The sequence below is a fragment of the Parasteatoda tepidariorum genome, chromosome 8 (assembly GCF_043381705.1).
Source record: "Parasteatoda tepidariorum isolate YZ-2023 chromosome 8, CAS_Ptep_4.0, whole genome shotgun sequence".
Lineage (NCBI taxonomy): Eukaryota > Metazoa > Arthropoda > Arachnida > Araneae > Theridiidae > Parasteatoda > Parasteatoda tepidariorum.
In genome coordinates this window covers 84,595,292-84,611,368 of record NC_092211.1, presented here as the reverse complement: position 1 = coordinate 84,611,368, position 16,077 = coordinate 84,595,292, and the positions used below count along the sequence as shown (strand labels likewise).

The 16,077-nt window shown below is 31.5% G+C and overlaps 1 protein-coding gene across 2 annotated transcripts in view; it reads right to left on the bottom strand.

The window, feature by feature from the left end:
* LOC107448085 (cytochrome P450 3A11-like) overlaps positions 1 to 16,077 on the bottom strand; it is a 31,063-nt gene that overhangs the window by 8,880 nt on the left and 6,106 nt on the right. For both annotated transcript variants that reach the window (XM_071184312.1, XM_043046499.2), the window contains 8 exons: positions 15,251 to 15,347; positions 13,411 to 13,463; positions 11,394 to 11,490; positions 10,001 to 10,117; positions 5,526 to 5,614; positions 4,451 to 4,596; positions 2,934 to 3,049; positions 1,112 to 1,259 (listed from right to left, as the gene is read on the bottom strand). In XM_071184312.1, coding sequence (XP_071040413.1) covers positions 1,112 to 1,259; positions 2,934 to 3,049; positions 4,451 to 4,596; positions 5,526 to 5,614; positions 10,001 to 10,117; positions 11,394 to 11,490; positions 13,411 to 13,463; positions 15,251 to 15,347 — 863 coding nt within the window. The remainder of the gene's footprint in view (positions 1 to 1,111; positions 1,260 to 2,933; positions 3,050 to 4,450; positions 4,597 to 5,525; positions 5,615 to 10,000; positions 10,118 to 11,393; positions 11,491 to 13,410; positions 13,464 to 15,250; positions 15,348 to 16,077) is intronic.

The following is a 16,077-nucleotide window of genomic DNA, read 5'->3' as shown; positions in this document are numbered from 1 at the left end:
GTATATTCTGTAATCATTAAACAGTCTAACTTACAGATCCAAATGAGGCCAGGGTATAGTTAGTTTGTTCATTAAAAAGAACATAATATTGTCTAGACTGATGAAGAAAATATCACATTAATTAATAAGTAAAATCAAATTCAGTACCAATTCAGCTAAATGTTACATTAATAAATTTAGAATAACAATTTACAAACACATATTTTTACAATAAAGATTTTTTTTAAAAATACTATTTCTCTGAAACTATTCAATATCTTTCTTTTTTTAAACTATTTTTAGATTTTAATACTAAACATTTATCCATTTCATTTAGGCAAGCCAAGCTTGTAAAGCATTGGCTTTGCAAATTAAACCTTTTATTTGAAAAGAGAGCACCGCAAAGGCAAAAGTACAACACTATGTTGTTGTTTCTAATGCCACTTGCTAATATAAGCAAGCTTGCTTGGTGAAACCAAGCAAATTTAAAGGAAGATGGTGCGTTTCTTGTTTTTCAGTGGCGCCATCTATGACCAAGAATACGACTTCAGCCATACACACCTCACGAAGCGTTAATAGGGCGGATCTATTCATATTTCCATTCATTCATCCACAGATCGTAATTATGACCTGAACCAGAGAGCGATCTATTTGCATTTCAGTATCCCCGGAGGTATACATTTTTTTATGGGAACATGGAGCACTTTGTGGCCCGACAGAATTAACGTGCACCAGTCATTATTTACTATACATAGTGGTCTTCGGCCGGCCAGGATAGAACCCACCACCTCTTGGACATGAGCCCGACGCCCTACCAACCAGGCTACCCTGGCACTTCTAGCTCAATAATTTCTCCTATAGGAAGCCTACAATTTGATTATGTAAGCTCCTACATAAAACGTGTTAATACATAAACTCTTAGAGCACTCTATAATTTCTCCTATAAGGAACATGTATAAAAAGCTTCTAGACTTCAGTAAATGGTTCGTGCAACGAGCATAAATAAGTTCCTTAGTTTATACACAAGAAAGAATATATTTTGTGGTTTAATAGCTCCAATGGTCGTGCTTTAATTTATTTGATGTTAAAAATTAAATAATAAAAGTTGATATAAGAAGAAAAAAGAACTCACTTTTATTTGATACATTTTTGAAAAATGCGCGATCAGTAGATTCTGAACCATAATTTTGAGTCATATCTTCTGAACTGTTTTCTTTTAAATCTTCTTTTGGAATCTCATTTGCACACTCCAGCAATAATTGCAGAAAATCATTTCTTGCCTGGTAGATAAAAAAATATAGATAAAATCGTCAGATTAAGAAAAATTATCTTTATATAGTAAGAAATATTTTATATATTTTATGTAGTGAAAAATACAATTATATAATAATAAAATTGTATAATATAATTATAAAATTATATTATATAATTATATAACAGACGCCCGGTGGCTTAGGTAGCGCTTCGCGCTCCCGTGCCACAGGTCCTGAATTCGATCCTCCGGCGGCAAGGTTGCCTCAGCCTTTCATCCCTTCAGTGGGTCGATAAATGAGTACCAAGCATGCTTGGGAACTAAACACTGGGGGTTCCGCTTTCGGCTGACCACCTAACCGGAAAGTCTGCTCCTGCACCCCAGAGCCCAAGGTCAAAAAAACTGAGATGGGCATCGTAGGCCTAGGCCCTCTGTGGGCTGTCGAGGCACTGAGTTTAGTTTAGTTTAATTATGTAACAAGAAATATACCCAATTCACAATTCTTGATGTTTCAGCAAAAAGTTTTGATGGTTTATATTTGTTTCAGTGCGATTCATGATGGCCTAACATCCTTTGATGATCACCATCATCCAACGTTTACCATTATGCATTAGTGGTATTTGATATGCCAAGGAAACTTCCATCATTCAATGATGGAAAATGCTACTTTAATACTATGATGGTTAACCATCAAGAGAAGATTGATTCTCATACACCAATAAAATCCCTGATGGTTCCTACTTTTCGTTTTCATGATGGTTTAATGGGAATTTTTGTTGATTCGTAGGAATATACCATCAAAACAGTAAGTTTTTTTATATGTTGATCCCTCATAAATTAGTCCGAATTCCTACATAGGGGAGATGGTGGTTCATGATCGTTCCAACATTTGATTTCTAAGAAGCTATGATGGAAATCCAAGATGGTTCATAATAGTACAACGATGCATTTCCATGATGGTAATAATTCTTGTCGGTTCTGCAGGAATATACCATCAAAACAAGTTGCTATTCTTGTGCTGGATCATCAAAAATCAGTCCGAATTCCTACATTAGGATCATGGTTACTTAGGATAGGGACCATCCAAAATATAATGGTCAATGATGGATTTATTGATGGTTTCCATCAAGATTATGTAGGTCCATCAATGGAAAACCATCAAACATTTTGACTTTGGTATAATATTAAAAGTAAGGCTGCGGTGATTTGGTTCTATAAATTAAGAGTTTTTCAAAATTCCTTATTTTTTATCACGTTTTAGTGACAACTTGCAATAAAAATCTTGATGTTTATTACGGTATTCCCGTGACAGTCCTTAAAGAGATCGGATAAGTGAAACTTGCCTTGTTTTATTGTACTGTTATTTATTTATTTATTTATTTATTATAATTTTTCTTTTGCAATTTCATTTTAAAAATTGATATCACCCGTTTGATTGGTAAATAGTATGATCTTTCAACGTTAATTGTTTTCTATGATATGCTGAAATCTTATAAACTTGGTAAGTGTGTATGGCTATTTTTTTAATGATGTACCCATCATAATACGCTGTTTATTAGCAAATAAACAATAATTTGCGTCTCGATGACGAACATAGTCTAATCCTATTGTCGAAGGAAAATTGTCGTAAGATTTGATTTTATATCGTTGTATAAAGATGAAAGATGAAAAGATTATTGTATAACTATAAAGAAAAAATTACCTGTCCTGTCTGCTTCCTTTGCTTGATTATTTCGAGAATTGTGTTGTTGAAAAATTGCAATGAGTCTTGTGGAAAGAGTTCAACGCCTAGTTTCCTCATGAGGGAGGGAACAGCAACTGAAACATTAAAGTAATATTTACTTCCAGATGGTATTCGTATCAATATATTATCATCGTTGGTCTGAATCAGAGTCAAATCAGATCAATAGATTTCTTTTAAATAAATAGATTCTAATTTTTAATTAGAATCCGAATCAGTATGGATCAATAGATATCGTTCGTATCGATATATTATCATCGTTGGTCAGAATCAGAGTCAAATCAGATCAATAGATTTCATTTAAATAAATAGATTATAATTTTTAATTGGAATCCGAATCAGTGTGGATGAATAGACATCGTTCGTATCAATATATTATCATCGTTGGTCTGAATCAGAGTCAAATCAGATCAATAGATTTCTTTTAAATAAATAGATTCTAATTTTTAATTAGAATCCGAATCAGTATGGATCAATAGATATCGTTCGTATCGATATATTATCATCGTTGGTCAGAATCAGAGTCAAATCAGATCAATAGATTTCATTTAAATAAATAGATTATAATTTTTAATTGGAATCCGAATCAGTGTGGATGAATAGACATCGTTCGTATCAATATATTATCATCGTTGGTCTGAATCAGAGTCAAATCAGATCAATAGATTTCTTTTAAATAAATAGATTCTAATTTTTAATTAGAATCCGAATCAGTATGGATCAATAGATATCGTTCGTATCGATATATTATCATCGTTGGTCAGAATCAGAGTCAAATCAGATCAATAGATTTCATTTAAATAAATAGATTATAATTTTTAATTGGAATCCGAATCAGTGTGGATGAATAGACATCGTTCGTATCAATATATTATCATCGTTGGTCTGAATCAGAGTCAAATCAGATCAGTAGATTTCTTTTAAATAAATAGATTATAATTTTTAATTAGAATCTGAATCAGTATGGATCAATAGATATCGTTCGTATCAATATGTTATCATCATTGGTCAGAATCAGAGTCAAAGCAGATCAATAGATTTCATTTAAATAAATAGATTATAATTTTTAATTGGAATCCGAATCAGTATGGATCTATAGATTTCATTCGAAACTACAGATTAAAATCGTAGTCGAGAATCAGTAAGTCTAATAAAATTATTTCANTCAGTATGGATCAATAGATATCGTTCGTATCGATATATTATCATCGTTGGTCAGAATCAGAGTCAAATCAGATCAATAGATTTCATTTAAATAAATAGATTATAATTTTTTATTGGAATCCGAATCAGTATGGATCAATAGATTTCATTCGAAACTACAGATTAAAAGCGTTGTCGAGAATCAGTAAATCTAATAAAACTATTTCATTCGAATCGATATGTTATAATCCTTGATTAGAATAAGTGGACTGGAATCACTGGTTTAAAACTGAATTGTATTGAATAGTTTTCTTTAAAAGAGAGAATGGACTTACAAAAAAGTATTGACCTGAACCCAGGATCCTGATCGAATATTCTTTTCACATGTCTAACAAATGGATTGTTGGGATCGTTGCGGGAATCAATCTTTGTAGAAAAGGCAGAACTTGCAATTACATCCACTGTAAACGAGCTATACATTCTGCAAAAGATTTAACACAATATTTTTATTTTAAAATTGCACCATGAAATTTCATTTTTAACATTTCAAGCATATCAATAATAAATTACACCCTGGCGTGAAATGCCCACTCACCAGATCGCCATTTGCGTCCGAATATTTAGTGCTACCCAGTAAGTAAGAGTTGAGTTTGACTCTTTCCAATTTGTAATTTTTTGAAATGAATGATGTTTTTCAATCAAGTAGTATTGAGTCGTGGTGGCTCAGGGGATAGAGCGTTCACCTTCCAATGAGGTGGCCCGGGTTCGATTCCCAGCGATGACGAACCACGCCCAGCTCGCACAGACCACAGTGCTGACGTAAAATATCCTCCGTAGTAGACGGAACATGAGTCAGTCCCCATGCCATCGGACTAACCGTGGGAGGTTTCCGTGGTTTCCCTCCTCATTAACACAAATGCGGGTTGGTTCTATTAAAAAGTCCTCCATAAAAACAAAATTTCTCTCAATACTTAATCTTGTGATTAAGTTAAGATTGACATTAAGGGTTAAGAACTTAAATTTATTAAAAAAGGTATGTTTGTTTGGAAAAAATAAGCTTTTGTGCCTGATTTCCTAACTTAACTATTTATTATCTATACTAATTAATTTAAAGTAAAGCCCTGGAGCTATTAAGATTGAGTCCTATGACTTTATCTTATTTTGTTCTATCTTAATTTTTCTTCCTTAAATCCTTTAAAGAAATATTGTTGATTTTAACACCTGTTGTGCAAAGTATTCAAGGAATTTTACAAGTTGCGAGAACAAAAATTCGGCAATAAATACATTTTGTTATAAATATTTGGATTTTAGTAAAAAAGAAATATTTTCATATGAGTGACTAATTTAACCAATTAATAAAACGGGAAGAAAAGGGACCGGAAATTGTGTTTTTGAAATATTGAAACTTACTTGTAGACATCACAAGGTTTTTTTGAGTCTGCAAACTTCCCAAAACTTTGAGTCAGTGTTTTGGCACAATCCTCAAAGATACCCAGAACCTGAAAAAACAGCCTCCTTAAAAGTTTGCTTTTATGAGAATATATTGGTTTGTAAGAGAAGATATTGGTTTGTATGCAGAAATAAAAGTTTGCATGAAGATTTACTGGTTTTAAGAGCTGTTTCATCTTCAGAAATGTTACAAAAGTGTGAAAGTTATTCTATCATTTCATCTAAAACTATACAAACGCTATTTGAAAAAGACGGAAAGCCATGATTATTAACAGTTTTCATCAGAGTAAAACTTAAAAAAACTTTTGCGAATAAAAAATCAGTTCTTCGGTTGAATTAAATTTTATACAAGCTGTGATCTAGATTCTCTAAATTTGAAAAAAATCCGGTTTATTATGATTATTGTTTTAAAAGTTTCAGAATTATTTCAAACATTTCTTTTGTTAATGAAATAGCTTTAAAAAATAAGCTAGGTTTGCTTAAAAAAAATCAACTAAAAAAAGGTAATTTCTTTTTAAATAGAATCATGACAAATCAGAAATTAAAATCATTTAATAATATTTAAATGGACACCGATTTTCAGTATTAAAGAGAAACATTTATGGGGGAAAATCAACTTATATGTATCACAAAATTATAAGCTGATTTTTAAGCAATTTTTTTATATACTGGAAAAAACTCTTACAATACGTGTTTTTTTTTTAAATTTTTCTTTTAGGATTTATGCATTTTTATTATCCAGCAAATTGTTATCGGTGATTGTATAAAAAAAATTGCTTTTATAAAATTAAAACCAACCCTATTTTATGCTGTATGATGCTGGATTAGCAAGAAATAAGTTTCTTATTTTAGAGGACTCTAAAGTTGTTTCCTATTTGTCTACATGGGATAAACATTTCTGCTTAATATAAACAAAATAATGATCTTGAAACAAAATTTAAAAAATATATATATAAAGAGAAANTGTATCACAAAATTATAAGCTGATTTTTAAGCAATTTTTTTATATACTGGAAAAAACTCTTACAATACGTGTTTTTTTTTTAAATTTTTCTTTTAGGATTTATGCATTTTTATTATCCAGCAAATTGTTATTGGTGATTGTATAAAAAAATTGCTTTTATAAAATTAAAACCAACCCTATTTTATGCTGTATGATGCAAGATCAGCAGGAAATAAGTTTCTTATTTCAGAGGACTCTAAAGTTGTTTCCCATTTGTCTACAAGGGATAAAAATTTCTGCTTAATCTAAACAAAATAATGATCTTGAAACAAAATTTTAAAAAAATATATAAAGAGAAATAAAGTTAATACGAAAATCCGCTTTGGTATAAATGGTATAATTAACATTTATTGAAAACGTGAAACATCATTGACCATTTACGTTACAGAGCATGCTTATTATTAAATATTTTGCGGGCAAAAATGCTGCTGATTCTGAAAAATATTAGCTTTTGCACTGCGGATAATGCCTTTGTAGCATAATGAAGTGCTACATATAAATCTGTTCAAACAAAACCAAAAGAATTTGCTTGCATTCTCTTACGGGAAAATTTATTATTCTGCGATTGTTGAACAAGGAGACTTTTTTAATAATTATTTTGGAGGCTCTATGACGCTCTTCTCTGCAACGCCCATGATTATTTCGCTTTCATGGTTGTTTCTTCCTAAAATGCTTTGCTGGAGGATATGACAAACTTTATTAAGTAAAATCCCATAATATTTATTTTGGGCCGGGATAGCCTGGTTGGTAGGGAGCTGGGCCCATGTCCGAGAGTTCGTGGGTTCGAACTCCGCCGGCCGAAGATTCCCCGTGTAGTAAAATGGTGACTGGTGCACGTTAAATCTTTCGAGTCGCAAAGTCCTCCATGTTCTAATAATAAATCAAAACCTCTGGGGGTACTGAATTGGAGATTGATCGTTCTCTGATTCAGTTCAAAATTACGATCTGTGGATGAATGAATGGATGTATGAATAGGTCCGACCTATAAACGGGCGTGACGTAACGGGTGTGTCAGAAGTCGGATAGTTGGTCATAGATAGCGCCACTGGAAAACAAGAACAATCGTACCCCTCTGCCTTAACAGGCATACGAAAGCAAGCAATATTTACTTATCGAGCTTTTATTCTCGATAATATTGTCTTGCAAACAAATACCTCGCTTATTTTTCGTTTGGCAATGCAATTTGTAATTTCTTTTCAAATCATTTATTAATAAGTTGAAAATAACAATTTCAATACATTTTGGCGAGTTTTAGACAACGCATTCATTTTTTTTTGTCAAACTTAAACGTAAAAAATCGAGCTTCCATGTAATTTTAAAATCTCGAGAGAAGAATGAATTTTTCTTCTTTTCTGTGTAACAATACGGTTATTACTTAAAAGAGAAAAAAAAAACTTTTGAAACTTTAATAATTTTTAAAACGCGTTCAACAAAATTTCTAACTTTTTTTATGCATTTTTAACACGATTTATGTTCAATTCACGCATAAAAATGGTCTTAGAGAATGTCAAATTTTAACTCTGTGCGCTGGAAAGAGACCCACGTGATTTTTTTGACTGTGAGTTTTTTTAATTAATACTTATCAAACTATTTATCAAATATTTTTTTTTTGATTCATCGTGCTTTCCGTATATTTTTTTTTGTATACCTTCAAGTTCATAGGTCTAATAGTTTTATTGTAGCAAAAAGAAATTTAAAGTTAAACACCTAAAACAGAAGCGCGTACTCGCCTGAAACGATTAAAAAACAGCAACTCACATATTCGTTACTTACACTGCATATTTTGTTTATTTATCTACTTACAGATTTTCATTTGTTAAAAACGTAATATTCTAACTAGGTAATAATATTTTTGTTGTCAAAAATGAATTTTGTTGCTAAATTTCCGAAAACAAAATTAATGTCCGTTTTTATTCTTACTTCCCGATAATAATTTTAAAATAATCTAAAATCAACCTGTTAAGTAGAAAAGAAAACTTTTTTTTATTTGTATTTATTTTGTTTTTCGCACATTTTTAATGATTTTTTTTATCTTTAGGTTAACTACTTAACGATTCAAACATTTTGCACCCAAATTTATAGAAATACAAATAATTGTTTGAGATATTATTTTGTAGAGTATTTGTTTGTGAACACAAATGTGGAATTCACCAACAAATGAAATTTTTTAGTCAAATGCATATACAATATTTTTGGCTCAAATATGTGCATTTATTTTTTTCATTGCATGGATGTTTCTCAACTAGAACGATGCGATTTTAAAACTATTATAGGAGACCAACACTTTTCAACTAAGAAATGTTCCTAAAAAATAAAAAATTACAATACGTGTCTATATGAGCAAAAATTATAAACATTTTTATTTATTAAACTCTCACAATTGAATTCGTAGGGGCCGAGATAGCCTGGTAAGGCACTGGGCCCATGACCAAGGGGTCGTGGGTTCGATCCCTGCCTGTCGAAGACTCCCCGTGTAGTAAATGGTGACTGATGCACGTTAAATCTGTGTACTCTCTAAGTCCCCTATGTTCCCATAACAAATGAATACCTCTGGGGCTGCTGAATAGGAGATTGATCGTTCTCTGATTCATTACAAAACTACGATCTGTAGATGTACGATCTGTAGATCTGTGGATGTATGAATGGGTCCGCCCTATAAACGGGTGTGACGTATGGGTGTGTCAGAAGTCTAATTATTGACCGTAGATCTCATCCCCTCTGCCTAAATGGCATATGTCAACAACAATTGAATTCAAATGCACATGTTAATGTCTGTTTTTCTCCTTACTTCGTGATGATTAAATCGTGATGAGTTCAATTCGTGATGAGTTCAATTCGTTATTTAAGTGGGATAAAACCAACTCAAAATTTTTTCTTTGTGATTACATAGCTCTATGGACATCAAAAAGTAGTTATGATCATCAAAAAAATTGTAATAACTTTTTTTTTAAACTTTTAGCCATCTTTTTTTACAATGCAGGCCACTCTTGATATTTTTTAGTACCGAGAGATGCAATATTTATGGAGCACAATAAATGTGTTTCTGACTATTACAGCGCCACCTATTCGTGGATTTTCGTTTCTAAAATTATTTATTAAAAAAAATTATGCGCATCAATTTAATTATTTCTAATTCTTTCATCCTCATTTGAACTAATAAATGAGCATTTTAGAGCCCTCTCAGAAGCGGGACTTTTTTTTATTACACCTGTATTATACGAAAGAAAAATTAAACTAATTTCTTACTTTTCTCAGAGCATTAGAGCCAAAAAATAATTTATAAAATAATTAACCTTGAAAACATTTATTAAATGATTTTTGCAAAAATTTAAAAAAAAATTTATTTTGGATTGAGCTGTTTTTGATGTCAAACGACATTAATCTATACAATCGTTTCTTCAATGAAACAATTTAACATTTTTGTTGAACTTACCCTTTTGAGTTTGCCAGTGGAAAATGTTGGAGAAAGAATCATTCGAATTCGTTTCCAATCGTCCCCTCCTATAACTATCAACATTTTGGCGATCATATCTTCTCCTGTTTCGAATTCCTGAAAAAATATTGATTAAATACAACGCACATCGGCATATTTTAAAATTAAAAACACTAGAAAAGATTTTTGTTGTTAATTTATATTTTGAATAAGAGTTACGAATCCGTATATGTTTTCTACTCCGAATTCACTCACTGTTTTAAATAAATAAAAGACACATTCACACTTTGTCATATTTAGTATCGAATGACGAACTGCTTGTTTGTCAGTAGTGGTCTTAGTAGATCTGATATGGATGATCGTCTTGTACTAAAAATTATGGACTATATATTGGCAGCCGTGTGTTCTAGATTGTGCTCGCCTTCAAAAACTATACCATTTTTGCAGTAAATGTCAGTGTTAAGATCACCTTCTGGCACCAAAAAATATTACAATTGCCCACTGTTATCTCCAGAAGCATTCATCATAATACGAATTTACATTCACTTCAAATGCTCTCACGCGTACACTTGCTAATAATTTATACGCAATCTGCACGATTACAGATCCAAATTAGAATCTATATTTTACTTATCTTGGTAGAGAAGTACGTTTTTTTTATTTATTTCGCTTGCATGAAATTTCAGGATTAGATCATTGTTTTTCGAGTTTATGTCCTTAAACAATTATCAAACGAAGACGCTGGATAATCACAAGCAAAGATAAATATACACTGGTGGACAAAATTAAGAGATGGAAAGCATTTTCGCACATTTCTATGACGCTATATTTTTCTATGACGCACATTTCTATGACGCTATTTCTGGACGGTTATTGATATGAAAGGAACCTGGATCCCGATACCATCCCAGCAACATTATCGAAAGGGACCATTATGCTGGTGGAGGACTCATGGTTTGGGCAGGTATCATGCAAGATACCCGCACGCCGCTCCATGTGTTTGACAATGGTTCCGTGAATGCCCAAAGGTACAGGCAGGAGGTCCTAGAGCCCTATGTGCGTATTTTCAAGGGCGCTGTTGACCCTGAGTTCATTCTTATGGACGACAATGTGCGACCACATAGGGCTCTCATGGTTGATGAGTATCTGGAAAGCGAGGATGTTCAACGAATGGATTGGCCAGCCAAATCCCCTGACTTGAATCCTATTGAATATGAAAATGCTTGGGATGCTCTTGGGAGAGCTATTGCAATGCTCCAACCTTCCCCCAGAACCATTTGGAGTTAAAAATTGNGTAACGATAGATATATTTGGAGTGCTAACATATTCCGGATTTTGTTTATAAGAAAATTAAACGTTTACGAAATTTCTGTGAAATGCAATGATTACATACTGAATGGTCTATGAATGAAGTAAAATCTTTCACGTAAAGATCTTTCACAAGTTCTGGATCAGATACCATTAAGGCTGGTGTATTTGCATCGTAATATCTGAAATTAATGTAAATAAACATATAATTTAGATAAATATGTCGTGTATATTATGTAATATGTTATTGAATTATAATAATAGAAGTTTAATGAGCTATTTTAAGATTATAAACAATATTAAAAATGTATTTTTATTACATCAAATGATTTTTAGATTATCATTTTTACCAAAATAATTGGTGAATAATTTGGCATAGGATTTTTTTTCCCGCAAAAATGATTATTTATATGAAATGTTCAGAGCATAAGTAATGTTAGTAAGATTTAAACATGATTATCTTAAAAATTATTTGTTGACTTGATTTATTATAGCCTTAAACGCCTCATTAGAAGAATGTTGTGAATTCCTTGTAACGAATAAAAAACCCTGCAACTCACTCGAGGCCAGGCGGGCTTCATCAATCCCCCCGAGACAGGTTCATCATTCGAAAATATCATAAGGCTCAAGTGAGCTTGTACTCAGAGAAAGTTTTCATCATTAGATATTCAAACCATTAAAAATGCATCTTATTAAGTGAAGATCCAACTATTAAACCAACGGTTATTAAATTGTTTCATTTTTTGTGCACTATATTTTGTATTTAAAACTGTAGCATTTCAACTTTTATTGGAAAAATGCCAGTTTTTATTGTATTTTATATTAATTACAACAAAAATAATTGCCACGCTTAACATTTTATTTAACATTTAATTAGGAGGAAATAGCTGGTCTGTTCCCTTAAGCTAGCACATTTCTGAATATGAACACCTCTTACAACTTCTCTCTCACATTTTCCTCAATTAATTCTACACCATACTTATAGATATAGACACCATACTTATAGACTTATAGATATATTCCTTCAAATGTTTTCGTCCTATTTATGCATCTTAATATGATATTTTTTTTAAAAAAATAATTGAATCTTGATAACTGTCTTGTGGAGACGAGCCCAGTCGGAGTTATTTAAGTTGTGTAGATACCTGTTTCTTTTGATGATGAGTAAAAAAGTAAAATTTTTTATATGATCTCCTATTGAATCATTGTACTTTTTTAAAATTTATTAAGTTGTAATCTCTCTCTACCTCTCTCTACCGCTCTCCCTCTCTCTTCCTCTCTCCCTCTCTCTTTCTCACGGAGCCTAGTCACAGTCCACATAGATGACCAGACTTTTAAAATTATTTATTGATGAGTAAAGGAATTAAAACATTTTATTTTACTGAGTCGTAGTTTCTCTCTCTCTCTATATATATATATAACTCATTGAGTCTAGTCGTAGTTCACAAAGTTGTATGGATATTGTCAAAATTGTTTCATTTCATGAATATAAAAAATTACAGTTTAATACGAAAAAAAATTCGCATAATGAGACGTAATTTCTTTCTCTCATTGAGACAAGTTGTAATTCATTTAGTTGAGTGAATATTTTTAAATCTATTTATTGAAAAATACAAAAAAAAAATAATTTAATATAATTTAAAACTTTCTCTTTTATTGAGTCGTAGTTTCTTATTCATAAAGCCTAGTCTTAGTTTACTTAGTTGTGTATATATTTTCAAAACTGTTTATTGAAAAATATAAAAATTTAAAATTTAATATAATTAGAATATTCTACTTTGTTGAGTCGTAGTTTCTAATTCATTGTGCCCAGTCGTAGTTTACTTAGTTGTGTATATATTTTCAAAACTATTTATTGATAAGTAAAAATATTTAATATAATTAGAATATTCTCCTTTGTTGAGTCGTAGTTTCTAATTCATTGTGCCCAGTCGTAGTTTACTTAGTTGTGTATATATTTTCAAAACTATTTATTGATAAGTAAAAAAAAAATTAATAGAATTAGAATATTTTCCTGCATCAAGCCTATTCGTAGTTCACTTAGTTGTGTGCAGGTTTTCTTAATTGTTTTATGTAATGATGATCTTTTACTCAATACATACCCATAAATTCTGCCATACTTTTTGTACCGCTCAACATCTAATTCTTCCAGGCACTAAAAATAAATTTTTTCTATTAGATTTTGGCTAATATTAAAAATCATGCTTGTCAGATCTTTTATTTATCCGTAAAATGAATAAAAACTGGTTCCAGAAATATTTCATTTTCACCTTTTTTTAGGAAGNCAGAGTGTGTTTTTATGCTGCAGCAATGGTTTGCCTGGAGCCCTGACACCTCAACATTGTATTTGCTGCCAGTATTTTTACAAAGTTATTATAAGGTTTATGACATATTGTCTGAAATATATATTTAAAAGTACAGCACTCCCTCAAAAACTATGGGGACACTTTCGATAAAGGTGCCGCAATTTTGAGACTAACATCATGCGCATCGACCGCCTTTACTCCACAGCTGGTATGCGTCGATCTGCCACTGGGATGAAATTCGAATCGTCAACGTAGATAAAATATACACAAAACATTTCCTGCATGTATAATTATATTTTAATTTAAAAAAACTCTTAAACCGAGTGTTTTTCCAGAAAAACAGAGGTAAAATTGAAATGTCTTTGCTGCCATTTTTTTTCCTGCAGATAAATAGTAGTTCTCAGAGAGCCTTTTTGACAATGGTAAAAAAAAATTTTTAAGGTAGAAAAGTGATAAAAAAAAGTTATGATTAAGTCCATTGGATAATTTCTTTTATTAGCCGCAATTTCAGTCATTTCTGAAAAATATAGAAGTCCTAGTTGTCCTAATGAATAAACCCCAGCAGCGAAACAACTTTGGCTTTCATTGGACCAATTGACACGAATCTCAGCTCAATAAGAGTTCAAAGGACCAGTATTTGACCTTCATAGAATTGTTTGATTCACCCGATATTTTTTATTTATTACTCACCCATTATAGGCCATATATTGGCCCTGTATAGGCCGATAGTGGCCCGACATAGGTCATTTATTGGACCAACATAAAAAATATAGACATCCCAATATTTGGTCTCTCGGTGCATGTTCATATATAACCTATATTGAGCCAATTTGAAGCCCAGATGGGACCAAGGTAAAATTGTTGCTAGGGAAGAACTATCATCATCATCATCGTCATAGTTGGCCAGACAGCCCAATGTGGGCCCATGCCTTCCTCTGAAAATTTCTCCATAACGACTTCCGATTTAGGGATGAACTATATTTTTGTAAAATATAGTTCATCCCTAATCGGAACCTAATATATGTAATTAAGTAGGAACAAAGCTGTTTTATAATTTACCTATTGCTGAATGAATTGATGCATGCGTACTTCTGCTATCGAAAAGGAAAAGCGAAAATTATTTCCTTATTACAGTTTTAATCCTTTACGCGTGTATAGGAATCACACGGAACTTTTTGCACACACAAAATAAGAAGAAAAAAAACTAGTGTTTGGCTTGCTCGAAATAGAATGGAAAGAACAGTTATTAACGTTAACAAATGTCACGTTGCAACAACCAATCAGGATCGAGATACCCAAACTACGTCACTTGCAGGTATCCCATTCTGATAACATTTTGCTGGATCGCAATATTGATGTAAGAGTGTTTTTAGGATTAAAGCGGTATTGAAAAAGGAAAGAACTTCTTCCACTCATTTTAGATCTATGCAAATATCATAAAGGGTGTAAATGACATTGATCTTTCAAATGGGTGCTGGCAGTTTTGCTAAGTAAAACCTTGCAAAACATTTGCTACCAAAAGAAAAAATGTTTTCATCGAGTTAGTAAAGAAGTCTTCGCATTATTTTGTCTGTAGGTTGTCTATAAATTCCTCAATGCATTGATTAAATAAATGTTATTTAAATGCCATACTTACAGTTCGGAGAATAGGCAGTAAATTTCCAACAAATGGTAAAGGTTTTATGTAAGGTACATTTTTCTCTTTCCATAAGTTATGATTCCGTACGGAAAACCTAAAGAAAGAAACTAAGAGTTTATCTTCAACACCAGACATTTTTTTTCAAAACAAAAAGTGACATAGTGTGTTTCCTTCAAAACAAAACAATCAAATTTTTTTTCAAAACGAAAAAATGTAGCTGTTTTGTTTTTGAACTCATGAATTTTTAAACTTTTTCTTTTCTTTGCTAACTGGCAACGGGATGCTTGATGATCTGATTTCGTGCATCATATTTTAAAGTGAAAAACTAAATCGAAGTTTAAATTCTTTTGAATTTCTTAAATAATTACAAACGATAAAATTTAATTATCTAATGTTAGTAATGTATTAAATATCCCCCGTTCTGTAAAATTTATTGCAATTACAATTGATAGACTTAATTCAATTTACAGAGAAGGTAGGTGGAAATTAGAAGGTTATATCCGGAACGGCGGTTATATTTTTATAACCGTAAAAATCAAGTGACAACAAACAACACATTAGTTGATAGAATCAACCAAGAATCACTTCAAAAACAAAGTATCAAATGGTGCAAACATTATTACAATTTTTAAAAAAACTAACATCTTATTTATTTAATTTTTAATATTCAAAGATTTTTTTAATATCATATTTATTAAAAGTCAATAAATACAAATAATCAACACATTAGTTGACAGAATGAAAAAGCAAACTTTTGAATTTTAACGATACAGAAAGTGTGAATGCGCACATTTCCTACGTGAATTGCTGAACCCCCCCCCCCC